Source organism: Pipistrellus hanaki (assembly GCF_964339955.1).
Source record: "Pipistrellus hanaki genome assembly, chromosome: 8".
Lineage (NCBI taxonomy): Eukaryota > Metazoa > Chordata > Mammalia > Chiroptera > Vespertilionidae > Pipistrellus > Pipistrellus hanaki.
The window spans coordinates 20,169,074-20,193,279 of NC_140510.1; the positions used below are offsets into that span (position 1 = coordinate 20,169,074).

The 24,206-nt window shown below is 40.5% G+C and overlaps 1 protein-coding gene across 1 annotated transcript in view; it reads right to left on the reverse strand.

Moving 5' to 3' along the window:
• Positions 1-345: 345 nt before the first annotated feature.
• Positions 346-24,206, reverse strand: part of NXPH2 (neurexophilin 2) — a 106,099-nt gene continuing 82,238 nt past the window's right edge. The window contains exon 2 of the mRNA XM_084892148.1: positions 346-1,227. Within this exon, the coding sequence (XP_084748274.1) occupies positions 484-1,227 (744 nt within the window). The 3' untranslated portion in view covers positions 346-483. The remainder of the gene's footprint in view (positions 1,228-24,206) is intronic.

Below are 24,206 nucleotides of genomic sequence, written 5' to 3' on the forward strand. Positions count from 1 at the left end.
ACATCAGAAGTGCAAGTCACCTATCAAATACAACCTTTACAGTGACTTCACTGCATCTGCTGTTTTTAAGGTAACCGTCCAAAACAGTTCAAGGCAGGCTCATTCCAAGAGCAATGTTTATCACATGCATAATTCGGTTCTTTCTCATTACGTGTTGCTACCACTGATGCTTCTTTTAGGGAAACAGTATTCTGAGGACTTCCCCATCCTACGTGAAAACGATGGCTTCATAAACAGTTTGACTCTTCCGATGAAGGTACTTATGATGGAAACAAGCACACTTTACGTTTAAAGATGTTTCCTTTCCTTTCTTTTCTTTTCTTTTCTTTTTTTTTTTTTTTTTTTTTTAATTTGTAAACCCCTTGGGGAACTAAGGTTCACTGCCATATAAACAGGATCCTTGACCACGAAGAGCTAGCTTGGTTCTCGGTCATTCCAATGAAATAGAGACCGTCCCCCGCTTTCTATGGCTGCGGGAAGGACTCAGCCAGAAGATAGGTAAGGAGTCTCACTGTGGTAGTTGTAGTCAGGGCAGACTTTCTGCACGAGTTTGTAATCGACACTGTAGAAGGCTATGTAGATGCAAATGACCTTGAAGGGCTTGGAGCACAGCCAGGACACGTGGCTCTGCGTCTGCTCCTGGTAGCAGATCTTGGAAGGGTCGAAGTTGCACAGGGCCGTCTTCTTGGCCCGGTCTGTCTTCTCGTACTCGATGCGACAGTTGAAGGATTTGGACTCCTTGGTCTCCAAGGAGGACTGCGGGGACACTTCGAACTCCACCACTTTGGAGGGGGGCACCAAACTCACCGAGACGTTGCCCAGGCCCGTGGAGTTGTGTCGGAAATACACACTGAACGTTCCATTGCCGTGGTCCACGATTTTCCCCGTGATCAGCAGGTTGAGTTTCACAGTCTTAATGTTGGAATGGAAGTCACCCCAGCCAAACATTTTCTTGAACTTTCCCGTTTTGACTATGGGCCTCCGTTTAGTTCTTGCCAAGGGCTCCTGGGCCTCCGTGACGTTGGCCAGCCAGTCCCAGAAGCCGTCCAAACTGTCCGCGTAGGCCAGGTGCCCGGGCTTGGGCACCGGGGACTGTTTGACAAACAGGCGCAGCGGGTTGAGGATCCGCGAGTGAACCACGTTGCCCACCAAGGTCCCCGGGGCATCTTTGTCCTCCCAGTCCAGCCCATCTGTGGCATGCAGCGCCGTCTTACTGTCACAAAACAGCTGTGGGGGAGAAAAGAGAAGTGCATTGGAGGTTAGACCTGGAGCACACACATACTAAAAAAGCCAAACCCCAGGGAAATTCTGGCAATATAACTTCGGTTCTTGCTAAACAGCACTTGCACACACAGCTGGCACAGCAGTGTAACAGGACGAGCGTTTAATTCAAACAACTGAATCCCTAAGTACAAACATGAAAAGGATGACTCTAAGAAGAAAATGTTTCATTTTGATGGGTTGATGCGATTTTACTCTGTTTCCCAATCTTTACAATTCTGTCTTTCCAGATTGGGAGAAGAAGTATATTTTGGCCTCTTTTTTAATAAAACCATTACATTTGTGATGTCTTTTCTTTCAGGTAGAAGACCAATCTGGAATGTTGAAGGTTTCTCTCAAGGAGCTAGACACCATCTGGATGGAAGATATTGACGTCTTAGATATGTTTAGACATATTAAGGATATTATTGTATTCAAAGACAAGCCATATAATCTCATGGCTTTTGATATAATTCCATCTCAAATTCTGTAACAATGAAAGGAGCATGGCTAATAATAGAGTGCTATACAAAAGTTTTAGCTGAAAATATAATTTCAAATTTAATTGCCTTTATAGAAACAAATAAATTAGAAATGTGTAATTTGAATTAAATAGACTATATACAATGCAATACATTTTATTACAACTGAATTATACTCTGAAAGATATCGGTCACAAACTCCTTTCAAATAGTTAAGAAAGCGTTATGTATACATGGCTTCTAGACTCCACAGTATTTTAGTTCAAACCATACTGCACATGGTTTTTCTTTTGGTTCTTTTGTCGTAGTGTAAGCGTCCCTGGGATTTTTTAAAAGCATTAGTGAAGTTCAGTATAGATTCTGAGGCCCAGAATCATAATACATGGAACTGGAGTGAATATTTATAAATGAGTCATAAAGTCTGGAAAATAGAGGTTTCCAGGGGAAACAGATAGCTTCTTAACTGTAATGGCATGACCGAGCTGGTGATGATTCTTGGGAAGACTGTCGGCATGATGAAGAGGATGAGAAGGGAGTGAGGCTGTGTGTATGGACTATTTCCCCTACCCTTTCGAACTTGGCAAAGCACCTCATGAAACTGGTTTCAGATTATTACAAAAATTATTGCTTTCTATCCAATTTTGAAAACAAAGATATATAAATATTGTACTCAACTATGTGGTAGAGTTTAATAATATGTTAGATTTTATAAGTTCTTAAAAGTTTAGTAGTTCAAATTCTAATACAGCTCTGGGAAAAGTCTGTTCACCTATGCCTCATCCCCCCAAATCATTTTAGAGTAGGAATCCAAGGGCTTAAATATATGTGGAGGCTTTCTTATTTTTGCTTTTAGAGGAAGAGCTCACAATATGTTTTGGCCTCTTTGATTAATTTCCTGAAGACTTTGCTTCCTCAAGACTAGTATTTTTTAAGATTCTTTTCCCTTAAGTTACTGACAGAAGGGCAAATTGATATGACGTACTTTCTTACTATTTTGAGAACCTAAATCCATACTTCCTGGTCTTAGGGTCTTACACATCCTGAGTTGATACTTTTCTCTCTCTGCTGGTGCTGAAAGGCTAGCATATTCATTAGGAAAAGAAGGAGGGATCTGGCTCAAATATTCTGAGCATTTCTGATCCTGTAACTGGCTTTCTGATTTTGAATACTCTTAATTATGATGTGTACAAGCCCCTTTCTTTTTTTAAAATATATTTTATTGATTTTTCACAGAAAGGAAGAGAGAGGGATAGAGTTAGAAGCATCGATGAGAGAGAAATATCGATCAACTGCCTTTTGCACACCCCTCATTGGGGACGTGCCCGCAACCAAGGTACATGCCCTTGACCAGAATCGAACCTGGGACCTTTCAGTCCGTGACACTATCCACTGAGCCAAACCGGTTTCGGCCACAAACTCCTTTCAAATCAATTGGTAGTAGCCTGTGGAGAAGTACTGGCCCCAGGTATGACTTGAGTTTCCCGAGAATGGATGCAGCCTGGTGCAAGTGCTGTGTCCAGGGCTCTCTCCAGTGAGACCTAAGGACACACAGGCGGATAAGGAACCCCATGATGACCAAGGTCCAGTTTCTCTTCTGTATGATCATTCCTGTTACTCAGTCTGTCATCTGCTTTCCACCATTTCCAGTATCCCATGTGCTCTGCGCTGCTTGGTCAATGGTGACAGACACACCTCCCACTTGCTGAGAGCCATTGGTACATAACTTTTCCTTGATTCCAACTTCCTACTCTATTCCTTCATGCTTGCCTCACTTTCTGTCTTTCATAGGGTAAACCTTTTTTGACATTTTCCCCTTTTATAATAGTTTGTCTTAAAAAAAAACAACACACTAAATTCTTACCTTTGCACACATTCTGCTGATTAAATATTTTTTCATTCCCAAGTATGACAAAGTTTGCTGCCAGCAGCAAAATGCTGGGGACACCCCCACCCCCCACCCCTTGTTCCTGTTCTTAAAATGTATTTTACATTATACACTTTCCTGCCTGGATCATTTTTTCTGGACTTAGCACAGTGGTCGGCAAACTCATTAGTCAACAGAGCCAAATATCAACAGAACAACTATTGGAATTTCTTTTGAGAGCCAAATATTTTAAACTTAAACTTCTTCTAATGCCACTTCTTCAAAATAGCCTCACCCAGGCCATGGTATTTTGTGGAAGAGCCACACTCAAGGGGCCAAAGAGCTGCATGTGGCTCGCGAGCCATAGTTTGTTGACCACTGACTTAGCACATTGCCCGATTTTCTCCTTACTTTCCTGTTATTAAAAAAACCTATAAAAATTGAAACCATCATTCAAGGACATGTTCACAATCATGAAGAGTCTTAAGTTAACTGGCCTTGGCACACTTTGGGCACAGAGACAGATACTGGGACATCCTTCTCTTATCTCTAGGAATTATGTGGTGGTTCTGATATTATTTAATGATGATAAAATGAAACATGGCCTTTTACTGAGGCTTTCAAATTTTTTTTGAAGATTTTGTTTGTGGTAACTTACTCTGTAACAACTTGACCCAAACATATATTACTCACCGTAAGAAATGAGTGTAAAAAAAAAAATCATCAAATAGCTCAATTAGATGTGATTATTTTCTTTTGGAAGAGCTCCTTAATTCTTCATTAAAGATTTTCCATATGAGAATTTAAAACAGAATTTGATTTCTAAAAAATAAATTGTAACAGATACTTTTCAGGTTCAAACCTGTTAAAAAAGCCCTTGATTTTAAGGTTGGCCTTTATTAAAAAAATAACAAAATTTAGCTATTAACACAGATCTAAAACTGTCCTCTGTCCTAGTGAACATATTCACTGACAGTTCCTTAGATGAATTATATATGCATATATATTTCAATTTTTAAATGTGCTTTTAGAGAGACCAAGGGAAAGGGATAGAGAGAAAGAAACACTGATGAGAGAGAAACATTATCGATTGGCAGCCTCCTGCATGCACCCCCACTGGGGATTGAGCTTGGAACCCGAGAATTAAACCAGTGACTTCTTGGTTCCTGGGATGACACTCAACCACTGAGCCACACTGGTCACACTATTTTAATCTTTTTCCTTGCCCTAGGCTATTAGTTCTCTCACTTGCTTTGAGAACAACATTAAACAAGTTGAGAAAAAGCTGTATATCACTTAATCTCTTTAATTACTTTAAGGTATATGGACATTTCTCACAAATACAGATTTACATATCCTGATCCAAATCTCAAAAACTTATCAGATAATGATGTATTATTAAAAGGGTAAATATGTTTCTAGTTATCCTAAAAAGCTGACAGTTGCAGCTCCTCTCCCAACTTTCTCTCCCTTACATATAACTTGTTCAGCCTTCCCCACTGGAATATCTTCTGAAAATTTGTGCAACACTACTGCAGGGCACCCTCTCCTATGGTCATATGACCAAGACCACAAGGCTCATGCTTTACCTCCGAAGACCTCACCAGGGATGGCTGGGTTTGAATAAACCACAATCTTGTGCACCACACAGCTACACACTCCCAGCATGGAAGCAGCATGGTAGCAAAAGCAAAGGACCTGACACCTGCTGAGTCGTCACTCGCTTACGTGTCTGATATGGACCGCAGTTTTTCCACTCTATGTTCTCTGCTGGTTGATGGTAAGGACTAACCAAAAGAACAGATGGAAGTGACTGAGCCCAATCTCTGGCAAAGGCATTCGATGACTGATGGCTCTTGCATGGTCCAATGGATAGTCCCATGTCTCCTATTTAAGAATTGTCTTCTAAAGGCTTTATGGATTCTCAGGCCATAGGCAACTGATTATGGTCAATCAAAAAAATGTGTTCCCTGTCATAGGCTACATTAATGACCGAGGAGAAATTAACCTTCTTGACCCTGGAGCATCCATCAAGTTTCCTCCTGTTTCCAGGCTCACTGACATACGAGGCACATCCAGATGGCAGGCACTGGTGAGAACTCATGGCCAACAAATGTGTTTGTGGATTTTTGATTTTTGATTCCAACCTACCAAGTAAGTCAGCAAAGGGAGCTGAAAGTACACCACATACATGAAGAGCATCCACAGTGCCCTCATTCTTGGACAATTTCTATGATACAACTTTCTGTAGGAGGGGTGTGGGTGTTTCTAACCTGTTGGCAAACACCCTGTCCAAAGCTGTTATCTGTTTTCTACAAAACACATGCCTGTATCCCACTGCTTACTTCTGTACCTGCTGAGACTCTCTATGCTAACATCAGCATCACTGCTGTCTTTGTCCCATCATATTACAATAATAATGCGAAGAAAACACATTTAAATGCAAGCACAACATTCACTTTCAACAAGGAAGAAAAAGAGGAATTGCTGTGCTTTATCTGTTTGAACATTCCCTGATTTCAACACATTTATCAAAGCTTAAGTAATTTACGTCTTGGCAGGGTGTATCAATTTCACAAAGCACACACATTACCTAGATACAATGATATCATATTAGTTTTTTCTGCATCTTACAGGAGAGCTCAAAAAGATTAATAAAAGCTCAAACCTTCATCAATTAAACGAAGCAGGTGGAAGGAAGGTAGAATATGAATAAGACCGTATTTCATTTCAGTTCTTTTGTTTTTAGTTGAGGGGGAGGGGGACTGACAGGTTCAAATCATTCATCATAACAAGCTGAAGTTGAATTTCACTGATAATTAAATGCATTTTCCCCAAGAGGCAGAGAAGCTACAATGAATTTTATAGTAGCAGATGTGAGAACTGTCACAAATTATGGAAATAATTTATAAACTGAAAAGCATCTTCTTCTGTAAATACTGTGTCAGAAGATCCCTTTTCAACCATATTTGCTATGCATTTTTCAGTAAACGTTTTATTTTGGAATAATTTTAGTTTACAGAAATGCTGTTTTGTACAAAGAGTTACCATAAACCCGCACCCAGTTTCCTATGCTGTTAATATCTTACATTATAATTCATTTGTCATAATGGATGAGTTCATCTTGATACACTATTGTTAACTAAAGTCCATATTTTACTTAGATTTCCTTATTTTTCCTTACTGTCCTCTATCTGCTCCAGAATCCCATTGAGGATGCCACCTTGAGTCCTCATGAATCCTGAGGTTAGTCTTAGTTGCGATAGTTTCTCAGTCTCTTCTTTTTATTTTTATTTATTATTATTTTTTAAAATGATCTTTAACGTTTTGAGGAGTACTGGTTAGGGTTGTGTAGAATTCCTTTCAGTGTGATTTGGTCTGATGTTTTTCTCATGATTAGATTTGAGTTTGGGGGTGGTTTGGGAGAGGAAGAAAGCAGATGTGTCATTTTTGTCACTTCCATTTCAACAGTGTGCTAGCCCCATGACATCACTGTGGATGTTCATCTCAATCTTCTGATAACCCTTCTTTTACTTTTAATTAATTAATTAGTTAATTAATTAAAATAATTCTTTATTGCTGAAAGCATTACATATGTAGCTTCCCCCTCCCTGCCTCCTGGCACTGATCCTCTCCAGCCCGCCTCTCCCCATCCCTGCCCCAGGACCTCACTGCCCCATTATCTGTGTCCATGGGCCATATATGATGATCCTTCTTTTAAAATTTGCTTTCAGAATTCTCACAAGGCTTGTACATTGTTGTTATCATAAGCTTAGTTTAATTTACATTAGCTTCAGTGATACTTAATTTAGGGTTGGTTAAAAATAAGTCAGGAACCCTCAAGCATAACTCTACCACATCACAGAATAATTTCGAATCACTTCATTTTATTTGTTATTTCGGAAATTGTACATTACTTATAAATTATTCTGGCAATATTACACACAACAACTGTGTCTGTCACCATCAATATGATATTATTATTATTATTATTATTACTTAATATTAATTTCTTAAAATTGGGGCCACTTTGATAATTGGTAACTTAATAAAGAAAAGCTTATTCTATAAATTCATACTTAGAATAAATTTATGGCATTACTTTTTGACTGTATTATATCCAAATGCCCCTTTTCTCAATTTGGAACCAGTCCCTTGTACTTGAGTCTACACATCCAGTGAGTCAGTATCAACCTTTAGATGGGGCTTTCTTGCAGGCCCCTGTTTGCCAAGGGGAGTGGAGTCAATGAAAGAAAGCCTCACAAAGGAGTGCTCTGTACCCACAGCGCTCTGGGTGCGGCAGGACCAGGAATGCTACTTGGTTTCTCTTGGATCTGCGGCAGTCAGACCTTTGCCACAATTATGATAAAACCCCTCACTATTCGTCCAGCATCATTTTCTTTGTTTCTTCCCTGCAGCTGCAAGAGGAGGTGGGTCTTAAACTGTGGGGGAGGGGACAGGAGAAGATGGATCTTGGGAGAGAAGAGAGCTTTTTCTATAGACAGTGGCTAACAGAAGGGAACCTAAAGGCATTTAAAGCTTTGAACTTCTGAGGTTCAGATTTCATTCAATAGATACTATACCTTTGTCAGCCCAGGCAGCTCTATCTTATACCAGTCCTAACAGGCGGTGTTTTTCTCACTTGAACAACACCAATGGAAGCTGTATCACCCCCAGCCTTCTGTCCAGGCCCTGTTTAACAATTGTAACTGACATGTTTCTTCAACCCCTATTGACCCTTCACTCCCGTGGTTTGGGGAGTAGGAGAGGCTTGAATTTCCTCAGTAACTGAAACTTTGCACTTTAAGCTCAGGGCCTCTCCTGACTCTAACACCCCTCATTTAAGAAAGTGGGAGGGGGTGCTAAAACAGTTGGAAATATTTCCATAACAAGATGATTACATTTTACAGGAATATGTTTATTGTTTCACTGACGTTAGCCCATACCTGCAATCATGAATGCTACTGTACCCCTTCGTCAAGCTTGCAAATTGTCAGACTGGGAGAAAAAGGGGAAGTCTATGTACAGTAGAAAAGAAACTCAAGCCGAAACCGGTTTGGCTCAGTTGATAGAGCATCAGCCTGAGGACTGAAAGGTCCTGGGTTCGATTCTGGTCAAGGGCATGCACCTTGGCTGCGGGCACGTCTCCAGTGGGGGGTGTGCAAGAGGCAGCTGATCGGTGATTCTCTCTCATCGATGTTTCTAACTCTCTATCCCTCTCTCTTCCTCTCTGTAAAAAATCAATAAAATATATTTAAAAAAAAAAAGAAAGAAAAGAAACTCAAGTGGCAAAATTGACCCAGAGAAACTGTGCTAAGAGTGAAGGAAGGAATGAAAGAAACAGGGCAATGAACTCCATCAGAACAGGTGAAAACCAAAGCAGGAAAGATTAAGTGATGAAAGCATAGTGGTTTGATGTAGTGGAAGGAGCTGGGGTCAGAATACTGGAATGGAAATCTGGCACGGTCATTGTGGCCCTCACTCTAAGTGAGCCACATGACCTCTCTGCATGTAGTCTTCTCAGCTGTAACATGGTGGAAGGAAAAGGATGGAGCTGCACTTGCAAAGAGATGAAGGAGGCTGAATGGTAGGGAGTGAACTAGAGTGAGTCAGGGACTTGCAAGGAGGTTAGTTCTGTAGCTTAGAGAACTGAGGAGACCCAAACTGTGGTCATGCATGCATACATTTAGAAAATATTTTCTATTGATTTTAAAGAGGAAGGGAGAGGGGGAGAGAGATTGAAATACCAATAATGAGAGAGAATCATTGATTGGCCACCTCCTGCATGTGACACACTGGAAATGGATCCCACAATCCCAGTATGTGCCCTGAATGGGAATCCTTGACCTCCTGGTTCATAAGTCGACACTCAACTACCGAGCCAAGCAGGCTGGGCTGCATGTCTTCATTTTTAATCACTGATTCAACACATAGTTCTCAAATACCTTCTAGAAGCATTATTTCTGCTTGAAGCTCTGGGAGCACATGGCTGAATAGGGCAGATATACTTCCTATCCATTCAGTTTTCAGAAGAGCAGAAAAATAAAGAACATTACATAAATACTCATCCTATATAATAAAAAGATAAAATGCAAATTGACTGTCATGACCTCACACAAGATGGCTACCCCCATGTGGTCACAAGATGGCCATCACAAAATGGCCAGCAATGAAGGGCAGTTATGAGTGATCAGGCAAGCAGGGGAGGGCAGTTGGGGGGGGGGGGATGAGGCCTGCAAAGGAGGGCAGTTGGCGGGGCGGGGGTTGGGGGGAACCAGGCCAACAGGGGAAGGAAGTTAGGGGCAACTAGACTGGCAAGGGAGGGTAGTTAGGGGTGACTGGGCCATCTGGGGATGGCATTAGGAGCAACCAGGCTGGCAGGGGAAAGCATTTAGGGGCAACCAGGCCAGCAGGGGAGGGCAGTTGGGGATGACTGGACCAGTAAGGGAGGGCAGTTGGGGGCAATCAGGTTGACAGGGGAGCAGTTAGGTGTCAATCAGGCTGGTAGGGGAATGGTTAGGGGGTGATCAGGTTGGCAGGCAGAAGAGGTTAGAGGCAATCAGGCAGGCAGGCAGGCGAGCAGTTGGGATCCAGCAGTCCCGGATTGTGAGAAGGATATCCAACTGCACTGAGGGGACCCAGATTGGAGAGGGTGCAGGCTGGGCTGAGGGACATCCCCCCATGCACGAATTTCATGTACCGGGCCTCTAATACATAAATAACATCTCACTGATTATAATTGTCATGTACAGATATCAGTATAAGAGAGCAGGGAGCACTAGTCCTAAATAGGGAGGCAACAGTGCAGGGAATGAATAGAACTGAATATCTTTATTCTGATGATAGTTGATAATGAATGAATTCATGACAAGAAAACAAATCAATCTTGGTATTTATATTCCTTTTCTCTTGTTCCAAATTGTTTATCGATTTGTTTATAATTACTAATGAGAGTGTGATAACATTATAAGACAGTAGTTATATTTTTTTTCTAGAGAAAAGCTATTTTTTTCTTTTCCCTTTTTTCAGCTTTATTGAGATAAATTGACAAATAAAATTGTATTATATGTATTTGCAGTGTAGAATGTGGTGACTTGTTATACATTCATTTTGTGAAAAGAATCCCACTATTGAGTTCATTAATATATCTTTCACCTTACATAGTTATTTCTTATTTTTGTTAGAACCTTTAAGAAAGGATTCTTGGGGAATTTCAATTATACAATTCAGTATTTTTACTTATAGTCAGCATGCTATACAGCAGGTCCTTAGTACTTACTTATTTTATAAGTGAAAGTACATGGCATTTCTCTTAAGCATAAATTGGCTCCGACATTCAGTTGGTACTTAACCCTGACTTGGAGGTGTAGTACTTAGAGGTGGCACCTCAGTGGGTCTTGTCTGTCACCCCCAAACATCCTAAGAGCTGCTAAAAATTTATAATATCTAATGTTGGGTTCTGGGAAAGTTAGACCTTTGCCATAATTATGGCATAACCTCTTTCTATAATTCTACATAATTAATGCAATATATATCAGTGCTTCTTGATAATAAATTAAATATGCTCTGGATAAATAATTGTATTATGAAATAATTTGTAATTTGTTTTCATGTTTACAAGTGTGTTAAAATCTGGCCAATGTCTAGGTTTTCATGAGAACTGATGAACGTTGCAAATGAAAGGTAAACAAAACAACCTAACACTTTTCCTTAATCATAGCGTTGAAGAGGCAGCTATGCCTCAAGTGGATGTTTTCAGTTTTCTGTGTTATAGTGATTATAAACAATTTACAGCATATACTGGCTCACCATGAACACTTGCCATAATACATATAATTAAACAATGCATAGGTTGAATAGATCACCTACTGTTAATAATGAAAGCCACCCCCATAACTATTTTACAGTATACCAAGTATATAGTCCTCTATTCTTCAAAGAAAAATATGAGTTTCCAAGATCAGGCAAAATGAGCTGAATGCTCCAAACTTGTAGCTTTGTACCAAGCTGGGAGAGTTGGCTTTTCCAGATAACAGGACTGGCATCTGCTACAAGAGATAAATTGATACAGATCTGTGCAAATATTTTTTTAAAGGCAGCTGGCTTGCCCCTCTAGGATATCCTGGAAGCATTTATTAATGTTCTTTCAGAGTGACAGTTATTGCTGAGTGCCCATTTGGAAGAACCCCTGGTTTGTTTAATAGATCTGTTTATAGTATTATTCAGGATGGAATATACGGAACTAGCAATTCATTATTTCACTGGAGGTATTCGTTTAAGCCAAGAACCCCCAAAGTGATCACTGCCCTACAATCTAGAGGTGGCTTGCAGATCCCATTACAGCTGCGGAATTAAAGCACCAATAATGAAAGGTGGTCTAATGCCTAATATGTGTTGCACACATGCAGCTTATATAATTGGATTGCTTTAGCAATTCTGTCCTATATCTTGTAGTTAAAACTAAAATGACAACCTACTCAGCAGAGAAAAACAACAACACACAAACCCTGTCATGATCGAACTCAGCACCCCATTAAATTTTTTGCTTGTAAACAAATCTTGGAAAGCATTTTCTCTGGGTAGAAATTTTATAGACTATCATCCCCACTGACAAAACAGGAACATGTATCTACTGCACAACACGCAATGCCATGTTGATGATTAGTGGGATGGCTTGCCCTAGACTCATATTTCTGGGGCTCCATTACAGAACTGTCATGGCAGATTAAAAGAAGAATGGCACAAAGGGAATAATGAAGGATGACACACTCAAACATATATCAGGACATTAATTGTACCTATTAATATTTTGTGGCATAATGTGGCATTGTTTCAAAATTCATTTTGCAGGTTGAAAAACAAATGATTGCTTAGGAGAAGAAAGCTAAACAGCGGACATCCTTTCTGCTGAGAGTAGCAAATTCATTTACCTTCCAGATATCTTTTAATAGCTACCCTTTACAATTTTCTAAATTGATACAGGAAACATAAATGTGAAGACAGAAGTCTTAGCAGTGAGAGCCAAAAAGCTAGATTGCAATGCTTGGCAGTAGCTTTATTGCTAAGGTTAAATATGGCAATTCTTATTTTATCTTGATGTCAGTAATCTGGAAAATCAATAACACAACCTCTGCGGAAAATAGTACACACACACACACACACACACACACACACACACATACTCTGACACACAGAAATATCATGTGCATATACTTACATGTGTACGTGCATCTACCATAATTTATATAAACATTTAAGAGAAATGGTGTGAAAGAAACTTTAGATTTCATTTGTCTTAGCAAGCTGAATAAAAGGGGCTGTTTAATAAATTATTAACAGGCTAAACACAAATGTTAAAGATGCCTTATAGTAGGGAGCTGCTATCTATATTAATAAAAGCCTAGGTGGCCCTCGCACACTCACTTGATGCCCTCACGTCATTATAAGATGGCTGCTATAAGATGGCCACTCCCATGTCATCACAAGATGGCCACCACAAGATGGTCAGAAGGGGGCGAACAGGCCTGCAGGGGAGGGCAGTTAATTGTGATGACACTCCCATGTCATCACAAGATGGCCACCACAAGATGGTTCGCTGGGGGCGAACAGGCCTGCAGGGGAGGGCAGTTAAGGGCAACCAGGCCAGCAAGGAAGGGCAGTTGAGGGCCAGCAGGCCAGGAGGGTACTAGTTAGGCATCGATCAGGCCAGCAGGGGAGCAGATAAAGGCAATCAGGCTGGTAGGTAGATGCAATTAGGGGTAATCAGGCAGGCAGGCAAGCGAGCAGTTAAGAGCCAGAGGTCCCAGACTATGAGAGGGATGTCTGACTGCCAATTTAGGCCCAATCCCCGAGGGGTCCCAGATTGGAGAAGGTGCAGGCTGGGCTAAGGGACATACAGGCCCATGCACAAATTTCACGCACTGGGCCTCCAGTACTATCATAATATCATAAATATTATGATATGGCCTTACTTCCCAAGTAAATAGGGTCAGATTGCAGTCTCATTGCAAGTTTTCAAAGTAAACAAAGTATTCTTTTGATAATCCACAAGATAGAAACTCTTCTTTTGCTGTTAAAGAATAAATAACTTAACATGGTAAGTGGCACTGTTTGTTTTCACCCATGTGTCCTTTCAGACCTCATTCAAGTTTTCAATGAGTGAGAAGAGCTTCACATGATAGAACACATAAATGCTTCTGAAATGCAATGGCCCGTGAGAGACAGCATGAGTCTGTGTCTTGACATTTAAAATTTGGCATTTAAAAAGGAAAGTTGCAACAGAGAGAAGAGCAGTCAAATGAGGAGTAGAAATGACAGGTACTGAATGTCTATTGCATGTAGGCAGAGTTCTACTGAGATGGTTATTTTTAGGTGTTAACTTGGCTCAGTTACTCAAACACTAATTTAGATGTTGCTGAGAAGGTATTTTGTAGATGTGATTAACATCTACAATCAGTTGAAAAATTTTTAAGTCCAAAATGTCTATACCTCCTCATTACATTCTTTCTCCTAACATTATATTTATTTTTTAAAATTAATTTAAAATAATTTTCCAAACTGTTTTAGATACATAGTATATTTCACTTAAAACAGTCAGTCTATGGGGATTTTTACAAGATCCTACTTAGAGGTGCTGTTTTATTGTGACCCAAAATAACTATGTTTTATAACATTAGAGACAGTTCCCTACTATAAAATACCTATTTAATAAAAAACACAAATACATAGTACTTGTGAATATGAAACTGACAACTAACAACTATTTTTTGCAATAATCATTCTTGACATGTCTACTGAGAATTACAGCATCTTCATAAGCAATCTCAGTTGATTCTTACACCTCCTTTGAGAGGTGTGCAGGGCAAGAAATAGCTTTAGAGAGCTTAAGAGCTTGTTCAAGGTCCAAGTTTTGAGAGTCAGCAATACATCTTGAAATCAGCTCTCTTGTATCAAGTCACTGCTCTTTCCACCCTAACACTCTAATAGGACTGATACTCAAAACAAAACAAAACAACACAAATCCTCAACCAATACAATATAAATAACACATTTACCTTATAAATAAGGAATAGAGAGTTAGAAACATCGATGAGAGAGAAACATCCATCAATTGCCTCCTGCACACCCCCTATTGGGGTTGTGCCCACAACCAAGGTACATGCCCTTGACCAGAATCAAACCTGGGACCCTTCAGTCCACAGGCCCACATTCTATCCACTGAGCCAAAGCGGTTAGTGCCCTCCCTAAATCTTGAAAGGACATTTAGCTGTTCTCTCATTTGTCACTTAAGTCCAAATCAGAGGGATCTTGGATCATTCTGGGCAGAAGCAAGATTCCTGTGCTCTGGCCAGCTGGGGAGGCAGCCCCACCTGAGCCCAAGGAGACTGGTCAGCCCAGGTCTTTGCATCTCCAGCTCCGTATTCAGAGCTGGAGATGCATTCTTTATTTTGTCCCTCTGCACTTTTCGGTCCAGGCTGGCAACATTTTCGGTATAAAGTTCTTAAAATCTTGTCAATATCCTGTGTGATTCGCCAGGGTCCAAGTCATTAACAAGAGTGACCTCCACACACCTTCTAGATACAGCATCTCCCTTCCTGGTTCATGCTGAGACGGTTGCTGGGATCCATGTGTCATACACCTGGGTGCCTTTAGCAGCAGTTGTCCAGTCACACCTTTGGTGCTTTTCTCCGGATAACTAGCTGGACTTTAAGTAAAGGAGATTAATCTTAATGTTGTGGGTGGGCCTCATCCACTTCAGTTAAAATGTTTTAAAAGCAAAATGAAGGTTTCCCTGGAGAAGAAGGAATTCTGCCTCAAGACTACAGCATCAAACTGGAGAATTTTCAGGGCCTTCCCGGTGGATGTGGGACTTGCCAACCCCACAGCTGCAAGAGATCATTCTGAAATACTACTCTTTAGATAAGTATTATCTATCTAGTATCTGTCTACCTATTATCTATCTATCTATCTATCTATCTATCTATCTATCTATCTATCTATCTATCATTTGTCTATCTATCTACTATCTATCTATCTATCTATCTATCTATCATCATTTATCTACCTATCTACTATCTATCTATGATCTATCTATCCTACTGGTCTGCATCTCTAGAGAACTCTGATACACTGTCTTTTAATTTAATATTTACGTCCATATGTGAATATCTTATTTTCATTACTCAAGGGTGCCTCTTGCTTTCTTAGGTTGCCAATAGAAACTAGCAGGTGCAGACTTAGGGTCAAGTGGCTCCATGCTGCTCCCAGAGTAAAATGTGAAAATTTAGACCATCTACTTGTCTCATTGTTTACTGTTATTTTATTAATTCATTTTTACTTGACTCTTCCTCTGGATGACAGCTACTATGTCTTGTTCACCTTTATGTCTCCAGCACTTTATGTCACAGAGCTCAGTTCACAATCAGTGCCGAATAAAAACTGAATACATCAATCTGACTGGCACTGCATAACATCCTAGGTCTTTCACAGCCTTTTATTTCCTTAGGCTTTACTGTTAGGCCACTTTGGGAAATGTTTTTTTTTGTTGTTTGTTTGTTTGTTTGTTTTTTGTAATATATTTTATTGATTTTTTACAGAGAGAAAGGGAGAGAGATAGAGAGCTAGAAACATCGATGAGAGAGAAACATCGACCAGCTGCCTCTTGCACACCCCCTACCAGGCATGTGCCCGCAACCAAGGTACATGCCCTTGCCTGGAATCGAACCTGAGACCTTTCAGTACGCAGACTGACGCTCTACCACTGAGCCAAACCGGCTTCTGCTGGGAAATGTTTTAAATCTTAAATAAAACATTGCCAATAAAGAAATCAAGAGGGAAAAATAGTAGAGATGGGGAATGAAGAATTAAAGTTGGGAGAATGGAACTGAATAATAAGTAATACTTTGATAGGAGACTAATGAAACATAAATAAAATCATTAAGATAATATTTGAAAAAGTTGATATAATTATGAAGAGAATTCATTTATAGTTTTTATTTAAAATATATTTTATTGATTTTTCACAGAGAGGAAGAGAGAGGGATAGAGAGTTAGAAATATCGATGAGAGAGAATTATCGATCAGCTGCCTCTTGCACACCCCCACTGGGGATGTGCCCACCACCAACGTATATGCCCTTGACTGGAATCGAACCTGGGACCTTTCGCTCCACAGGCTGATGCTCTATCCACTGAGCCAAACCGGTTTTGGCTCATTTATAGTTTTATAAACGTGACTGAATTCTATTACTTTCAAGGAATAATCATTCCCATGATGTCACCCACGATGTGTAAGCTGACATTAACTCACAGATTTGTAGTTTTACCCTAGAGTTTATCTGGAGTTCCAGCCCTATAGATCTAGCTTTCTAACCATTTCACTTGAATTGAGCCATGAAAGTACACAATACCAGTTTTGCACTTTGTAAAGCACAATGTGATTGTTCCATGACACTGTAAGTAGCAGTTAAAAGTGAGAAAGGACATTTTTAAAAATTGGGGATCCAAGAAGGAAGGCTCTTAACTGAAACACTTCCTCACATAGTCTCCACTGGGCTGCATTCTATTTGTACAAGCCCGTGAATTTTTGTGTTTTGCTGACAACTGGCACAGTAGCTGTATATACCGGGAACTCTTTCAAGCCCCTGATACTTGGATAACATTGGTTGAGGCTTCTTTCTTGGTGTCCACAATCATTTGCAAGCAAGTTCAGAATCAGTATCTTCTGTCTCTCTGGCAATTTTCTAGTAGCCTTCCCCTCAACCTCCCACACCTCTCTTCACACCTGGTGCAGAATCCTAGGGAAGGTCAAACCGGACTATCCTGGGACTAGGAGATAGTTCAGAACCGCAGGCAGTGGCCAGGCTCTATCTTACACACATTTCCTGTCGAGCCACACACATTAGGCATTGGGCCCAGTGAGTTTTCTAAGTTTTGGTTGTGAGCCTTTAAATAGCTTCCTCTGACCTGGTGCAGTGTTTCCACACTGGCAATGATACATTTTCCCCCCTTGAAGTAAGTGTTGGTAGACTCTTAGTTATAGTATAAAAGAGCTACCAATTTATTTATTAATGCACAATTATATATGAGTTCAAATGTGAAACAATTATTATAAGCTTCATGAATGAGAGGATCTTAAACATGAAACTTCAAATTAGAGGTAATAGATGATGGTTGTAGTCATAGCCTCAGAATAACTCGTGGCAGCACTTCTTCCACAAAGTGTCTGACCATCCGATGGACTTGGTAAGTCACTACCTTTTGGGCACTCACCATTATCTATACTAATAAAAGGGTAATATGCTAATTAGACCCGGTCAACCAGCTATCGTCTGGATGCCCATCTTCCCTCCAGATAAAGCCATGGTGGTGGGGGCTGAGGCAAAGGCAATTAGGGGTGAGATCAGGCTGGCAGGGGAGGGCAGTTGAGGGCATTAGGCAGGCAGGTGAGTGGTTAGGAGCCACTGGTCCTGGATTGTGAGAGACATGTCCAACAAGAAGCAGTCAGACATCTCCTGAGGGGTCCTGGATTGGAGAGGATGTATGCTGGGCTGAGGGACACTCTTCCTGAATTTCATGCACAGGGCCTCTAGTATTCCTATAATAGCACTGAGCAGGCAGGTCTCCCTTCATGAGATTGAAGTCCTTAAACATAAGGAGATTTTCTTATTCTCTGCTATAATACCAAGCCCAGAACAATGTCTAAAATGAAGGAGACAAGTTTAGTAAACATATGTTGCTGAGGAGTGTAACTCTCCCCATAAAATGTTATAATTTCAATGTTAACCAAATGACTTGGTTACATATCCCCCTGAGATTATATGTATTGCAAAATCATAAAATATTTTTAAGATTATTAGGGATCAAATTCTTGATGAATAACTGACTGGGTTTTTTGTAGGAAACCTGAAGAAAAAAAAGTTACACTTTAAAAAGGAATAAACAATTCCTGATGGGGTCCTGGCCACTCTGGCCCTTGGAGACTCGAGCATGCTCCCGGGCTCTGGGATCCGGAAGAGAAGGGTTTGGTGCTTGGTTGAGGTCAGATCCAGGAAGGGATCTGAAAAAGGGGTGCTGTGGCTTATCCTATTTAAACAGGGAATGAGAGAGAAAGATTGCTGTGGAGAGTATTCTCGGGTGTCCAGGGAAAAATTTGCACAGCACCCTTTGATTTGCCAGAATCAAAAGTTTACACTTTTCCAGGAGTGTCCACGTCAAAGAGAAGGACTAAGAAAGGAGTTATTCAGATAAGTTCCAGTGTTGTGGGAGAGCTTCGCTTTTCAGACTACAACCTAAATCACAGGGGAGTGCTCCTTCATCCAGGACCGCGCTTGACTTTTGCAGACATACTTGACAATCTATTAAATAAGCCAGAATACTTAGTAACCAGTGAAACCTCCCCAATGTGTTACTGGGAAGAGGAGCAACCAGTGATGCACTAGGTCTTTATGTACAAACAAGTATTAAGAATGAATCAACCTGTTAATTAGCAAGTTTACTTTGGAAGCTGGAAATGCAGACTTATCCCCAACAATGTCTATCTCTCATGAGATAATAGAGTCATTTGTGGTTATTTCCTTTCTGAGTCCTCTCTTGCAAGCTTACTCTCCTCCCTTTACCACCTAATCTTTCCTGTCTAGGGTGTCTCTACCCACCAGTAACTCAGCCTACAACCTCAAGTAATTCTTAAGCCCTGCTCCTTGTTTTCACCCTCCCACATCTAATGTATCTCTAATTCTTATACTCTATTCCCAAATCTATTTTAAATATACTTCTTCACCTCCATTGCTTGCTCCATCAACAATGCCATCTCTCTCCTGAACAGCTTCAGAACCTTTGGTGTCTAATCTTGGTCTTTCAATTGCTCTGTACACAGCACCCAGAGTGGCCTCTGTACAAACAGGCCATGTCCCCCCACTGCTCAGACTTGTCTGTGGACTCTGTTGCACTGAGAATCAAATTCCAACTCCTCAAATGGTGAGCAAGTCCTTCTACAATGGCTCCTTCGCCTTTCCCATGGGCACTCCATTTGCTCCTGTGCAGTAGCCTTCTGTGACTTTTCCATTCTTTTTGAAAACCAGAGAACTTTGCTCATGATTATTTTAAGACACATTAATACCCTGCCTCATTTTACCTCCTCTCACTAGACTCTAAGTTCCTTTGAGTGTCCTATAACATCTATTCCACACATATTTGGGGGCACTTCTGTGTCCCAGCCCTCGGCTGGGAAATGGGATGCAATGGTGAATAAGACAGTCACAGCTCCCACTTTTTGGAGTGTGATATCTGGTGGAATAGACCAACAGAAAATTCATAAACAAATTAATTTACAAAATAAATACAAAATGTTGGGAGTGCACAGAAGAAAACCAAAAGCATCATTATTAGTTGCTCAATAAGCACCAGAGACCAGGAAAGGTCACCGCAGATTGTGTGGCATAAGGAGGTGGCATTTTATACTCATCTGAAGAGAATTAGCAGGAGCTCACTGTAGGGACACTGCAGGAAACTTGCAGGCAGAGGGGCAGCGTGAGAAAGGCCCTCATGGGGCGTGGGGTGAGCTCCCAGGACTATGTGAAGGCAGTTAGTGGGCAGGAAAAGGGCACAATGTGATACTGGAGAAGTAGACAGGGGTCAGGTCATTTGGGGATCAAGTTGAGCATCTCACTTGTAGGAAGTGTTTTATAAATATTTGTTGTGTTTTATATACTCCCACTGCAGAATTATACAGGTTAAGAAACTGAGGCCCTTAAAATTAAGGAAAAAAAACTCACGTTCCCAGTTGAATGATCTTTCTAATATCGCTTAGAGTCTGTTAAGCACAAATTTAAACATGAAACAGGGTTGAGATGTGATTACTCAGCATCTGAAGAAGGTGGTCCCAGCTTCTATCTTGCACAGACTGAATGTGACTGACGTGTATTAATTGACAGTCTTTCAATGTGTGACAGCTGTGAAATTTCCCAGAGTCTATCTTCATTCTGAAAGCAAACACTGCTCGGTGCCTAAATGCTCCCTGTTCTCCAAACTCCTTTAGTCTAATTACCCCCTCTGTTTTTGACACTGAGGAAGCTTTTCCTCACTATTGAGACCAAGTTTTATCTCGTCTAATATATTCCCTCGTGGAACCTGAGCAGGCTTGGTAAGCAGTCAAACTGGAGAGACCATGTATAGAGGCTCTGAAATGACAAGAAATGGGAAGGAGCCCAGCTGAGACCAAATTTCTAGCCGTTCTTTCTAAGGACCCTGGTGTGTGATGGCATCTTGGACCCTTCAGACCACTCCAACCGCCAGGTGAGCACCCATAGTGATCCCAGGGAATGCCGCTAGGCAGGAGAGTCAGTCAGTAAGCCCTGTCCAAGTTTGGATCCACAACATAACGAGATGTAATAACATGCCTGTTGCTATATCACAGTTTGAGGGTATATATTTTAAAACATTTTTTCCATTATTATTTTTAAAAACATGAAGTAAAGAACATACTTATTAACAATGTCCTTAATGATTCTTTTTGCTAGACATTGAATACGTATTCCTCTGTGACTTGTGACATTCTGTGTAGATATAGCTAAAATAACATGTATTGGGTTTTCTACTTAATACAAGAGTAAAGCATGCTATTATTTATTCAAATAAAAAAAACATTAAAATCATGCTTAGCCCCACCACTCAGAAACTTGCAATTCCACAAATGCTTCACAAAATTCAATTCTATGGATGATTCTTTTATTCAAACAGTTCCTTACTGTTGGGTGTTTAACCTTATTATATTGTTGGACTTAATTTTCTTTAATTTTAACTTTTTATTATAGAAATTTTAACATATGCACAAAAGAAAAAAGAATAATGTAATGAATTTCTATGTATCCATTGTACGAATTCAACAATTATATATATTCTGTCAACTCTTTATGATAATAATTCTTAAAGTGAAAGTTATAAAAATTATTGATCCATTTTGAGTTAAACTATGTATATGGGTATAAATAGCAGTCTAATTTCATTCTTTTGCATGTGGCTTTTCAATTTCCTGGCACCATTTATTGAAGAGGCTTCCTTTTCTCCATTGTATATTCTTGGCTCCTTTCTACAAAATTATTTGCCCATATGCATGTGGGTTTATTTATAGGCTCTTAGTTCTATTGCATTGGTCTGTGTGTCTGTTTTTCTGCCAGTAACAAACTATTTGATTGTGATTGCTTTGTAGTATAATTTGAAGCCTGTTAGTGTGACAACTCCAACTTTGTTCTTTTTTCTCAGGATTGCTTGTGTTAGTATTTGGAGTCTTTTGTGATTCCACATAAGTCTGATGATTTTTCATTCTATTTTTTTTAAAAACATTCTATTGGGATTTTAATGGGGGTTGCATTATATATTAACTTCCTATTGGGTAATATGGCCATTAACATCATTAAAAATATTATAAACTTTTTTTTAACAAACAAAGCATAATTATGGTATGTGAGTACAAGGTAATAAGCTTAATATGCTTTAAGGTTGAGCCTCCAAATTAGAGATTAGGGCCAAGATTTAAAAAAATATATTTTTATTGATTTATTACAGAGAGGAAGGGAGAGGGACAGAGTCAAAAACATTGATGAGAGAGAAACATCGATCAGCTGCCTCCTGCACACTCCCCACTGGGGATGTGCCCAAAACCAAGGTACATGCCCTTGACCGGAATCGAACCTGGGACCCTTCAGTCCTCAGGCTGACACTCTATCTACTGAGCCAAACCGGTTTTGGCAGGGCCTTCACGTTTTTATTGGCCCTGTCCTTTAGTTCCCATGGCCTTCGGTTCACCTGTTCAGTCTTGAGGGTAGTTTTGACAAATGCAGTCAATAGTTGGAACATGGGGGCGGGGTAAAAAATAAAATGGTTGGAACATGGAGAGCACATGTAACTCTGTGAGGTGATGGAGGAACACCCACAGAGCACAGGCGATAAAGAGATAATCAGAACATTGTTCTGGCGGTGTGATTGTCTGTGTGCAGTGGCCTGCAGTCTTAGCCTGGATGGCTCAGCCCTGAGTCACTCTGATTTGTGGATCCCACACAAAGCCCTGGTGCAGGGGTCCTCAGACTTTTTAAAGTGGGGGCCAGATCACGGTCCCTCAGAAAGCTGGAGGGCCGGACTATATGAACTACTAATTCCTACTGTAACACCTTGGCTGCGCTCACTGCCCAAAAAACCTGGTGGGCAGGATCAGACTCCCCTGGAGGCTGCATGTGGCCCGCGGGCCGTAGTTTGAAGACCCCTGCCCTGGTGGATCCCACACTAAACCCTGCCTCTAGCATTTCATGGACCTTACTGAGGCAAGATCTTAAAAAGTCCACACCTAACCCCTAAACACAAACACCTGAGCCAAAGCCGCTACCATGACATCCACAAGATTCTGAGGTTGTGTTCATGCCACCAAAGAACCAGTGCCAGCTCCTCAGACACTGCAGAGCTTTGGTCCATTTATGTGTTTCCATGATATTCGAGATATGTGTGAGCAGCTTTGATAACTACCCTTCAGTGCTAAGTTACCATCTGTCTATGTTGCTTTGCCTAAGAATTTCTATCTGTCTTTGGTCTTAACAGGGCACCATTTTGCCATTATTAAACGTGAATTCTCCATAGACACTTCAGAGAGGAAAACGCACTGTTCAGCCAGGCCAACAGAGAGCAGGTGAAATTCTTAATTGCTGGTTTTTATTTATTTAAAATACTGAGAATGCATATCATTTTTATACATAGCTTATTTGATCTTCAGATATATCTCACTTCTCATCTTGAAGTGTCCTAGTTCTAAAAAGCGACTGCCTCAGATTATGTGGAGATTTGTAATATTTATAAAGGAATCACACCAGCAGCACAGGATAACAGAGGGGAAAACACTTAGAGGAGGCCTGAGTCAGTTGTCAAATCCTCAAGAAAGTCTTTCTCAGATAAATTAAACATTTTTTTCCTTCTTATACTGTGCATGTCAATGGAAATGTATATTTCCATCCCATGCATATTCTCTTTTTAAAATAAGTCTCAAACAAGGAATTAATGATTAATAACATTTAACTCCCGGCTTGCCTCTTCCGTATCATCTCCTTTTTAATGTTTTTGCTTGATTTGCCTCATGAATGTGCTTATGCTTCTCACGCTTTGTCTCTCAATGTAGCTAACACTTCAGAGTGCCCACCTGCTGGCCGCCATGGCCAGTTAAAAGATGGATAAAAAGTGGGAATCTGCTCACCACTTCCTCAGCCAGCATGCCCCATAGGAGAGAGCTCACTGTTATGGAAGTGTGGGAGTTTCTCTATTAGTAGCCTTGAGTCAGGTTAAAAAATGCAAGATAGGTCTATGCCTGTGAGTATATTAGCTAATGATCAACTCAGATGCTCTCGCACCATGTACATCATCATTGAAATCAGGAATTACCTTCTGAAACCAATGATGAGAAACAGGAGATTCAAAACTCACATAAAGCCTGGCTTCATTCTGTGCACCTCTGCAGGATCATCTATGAATGGGTGCTATTGAGACAGGCTAAGCTTCTCTGAAGGGGATGGGAATGCTCTTCAGTTGTTGTTTGAGCCTCCCCCAGATAAGTTTAAAGTTTCCTTT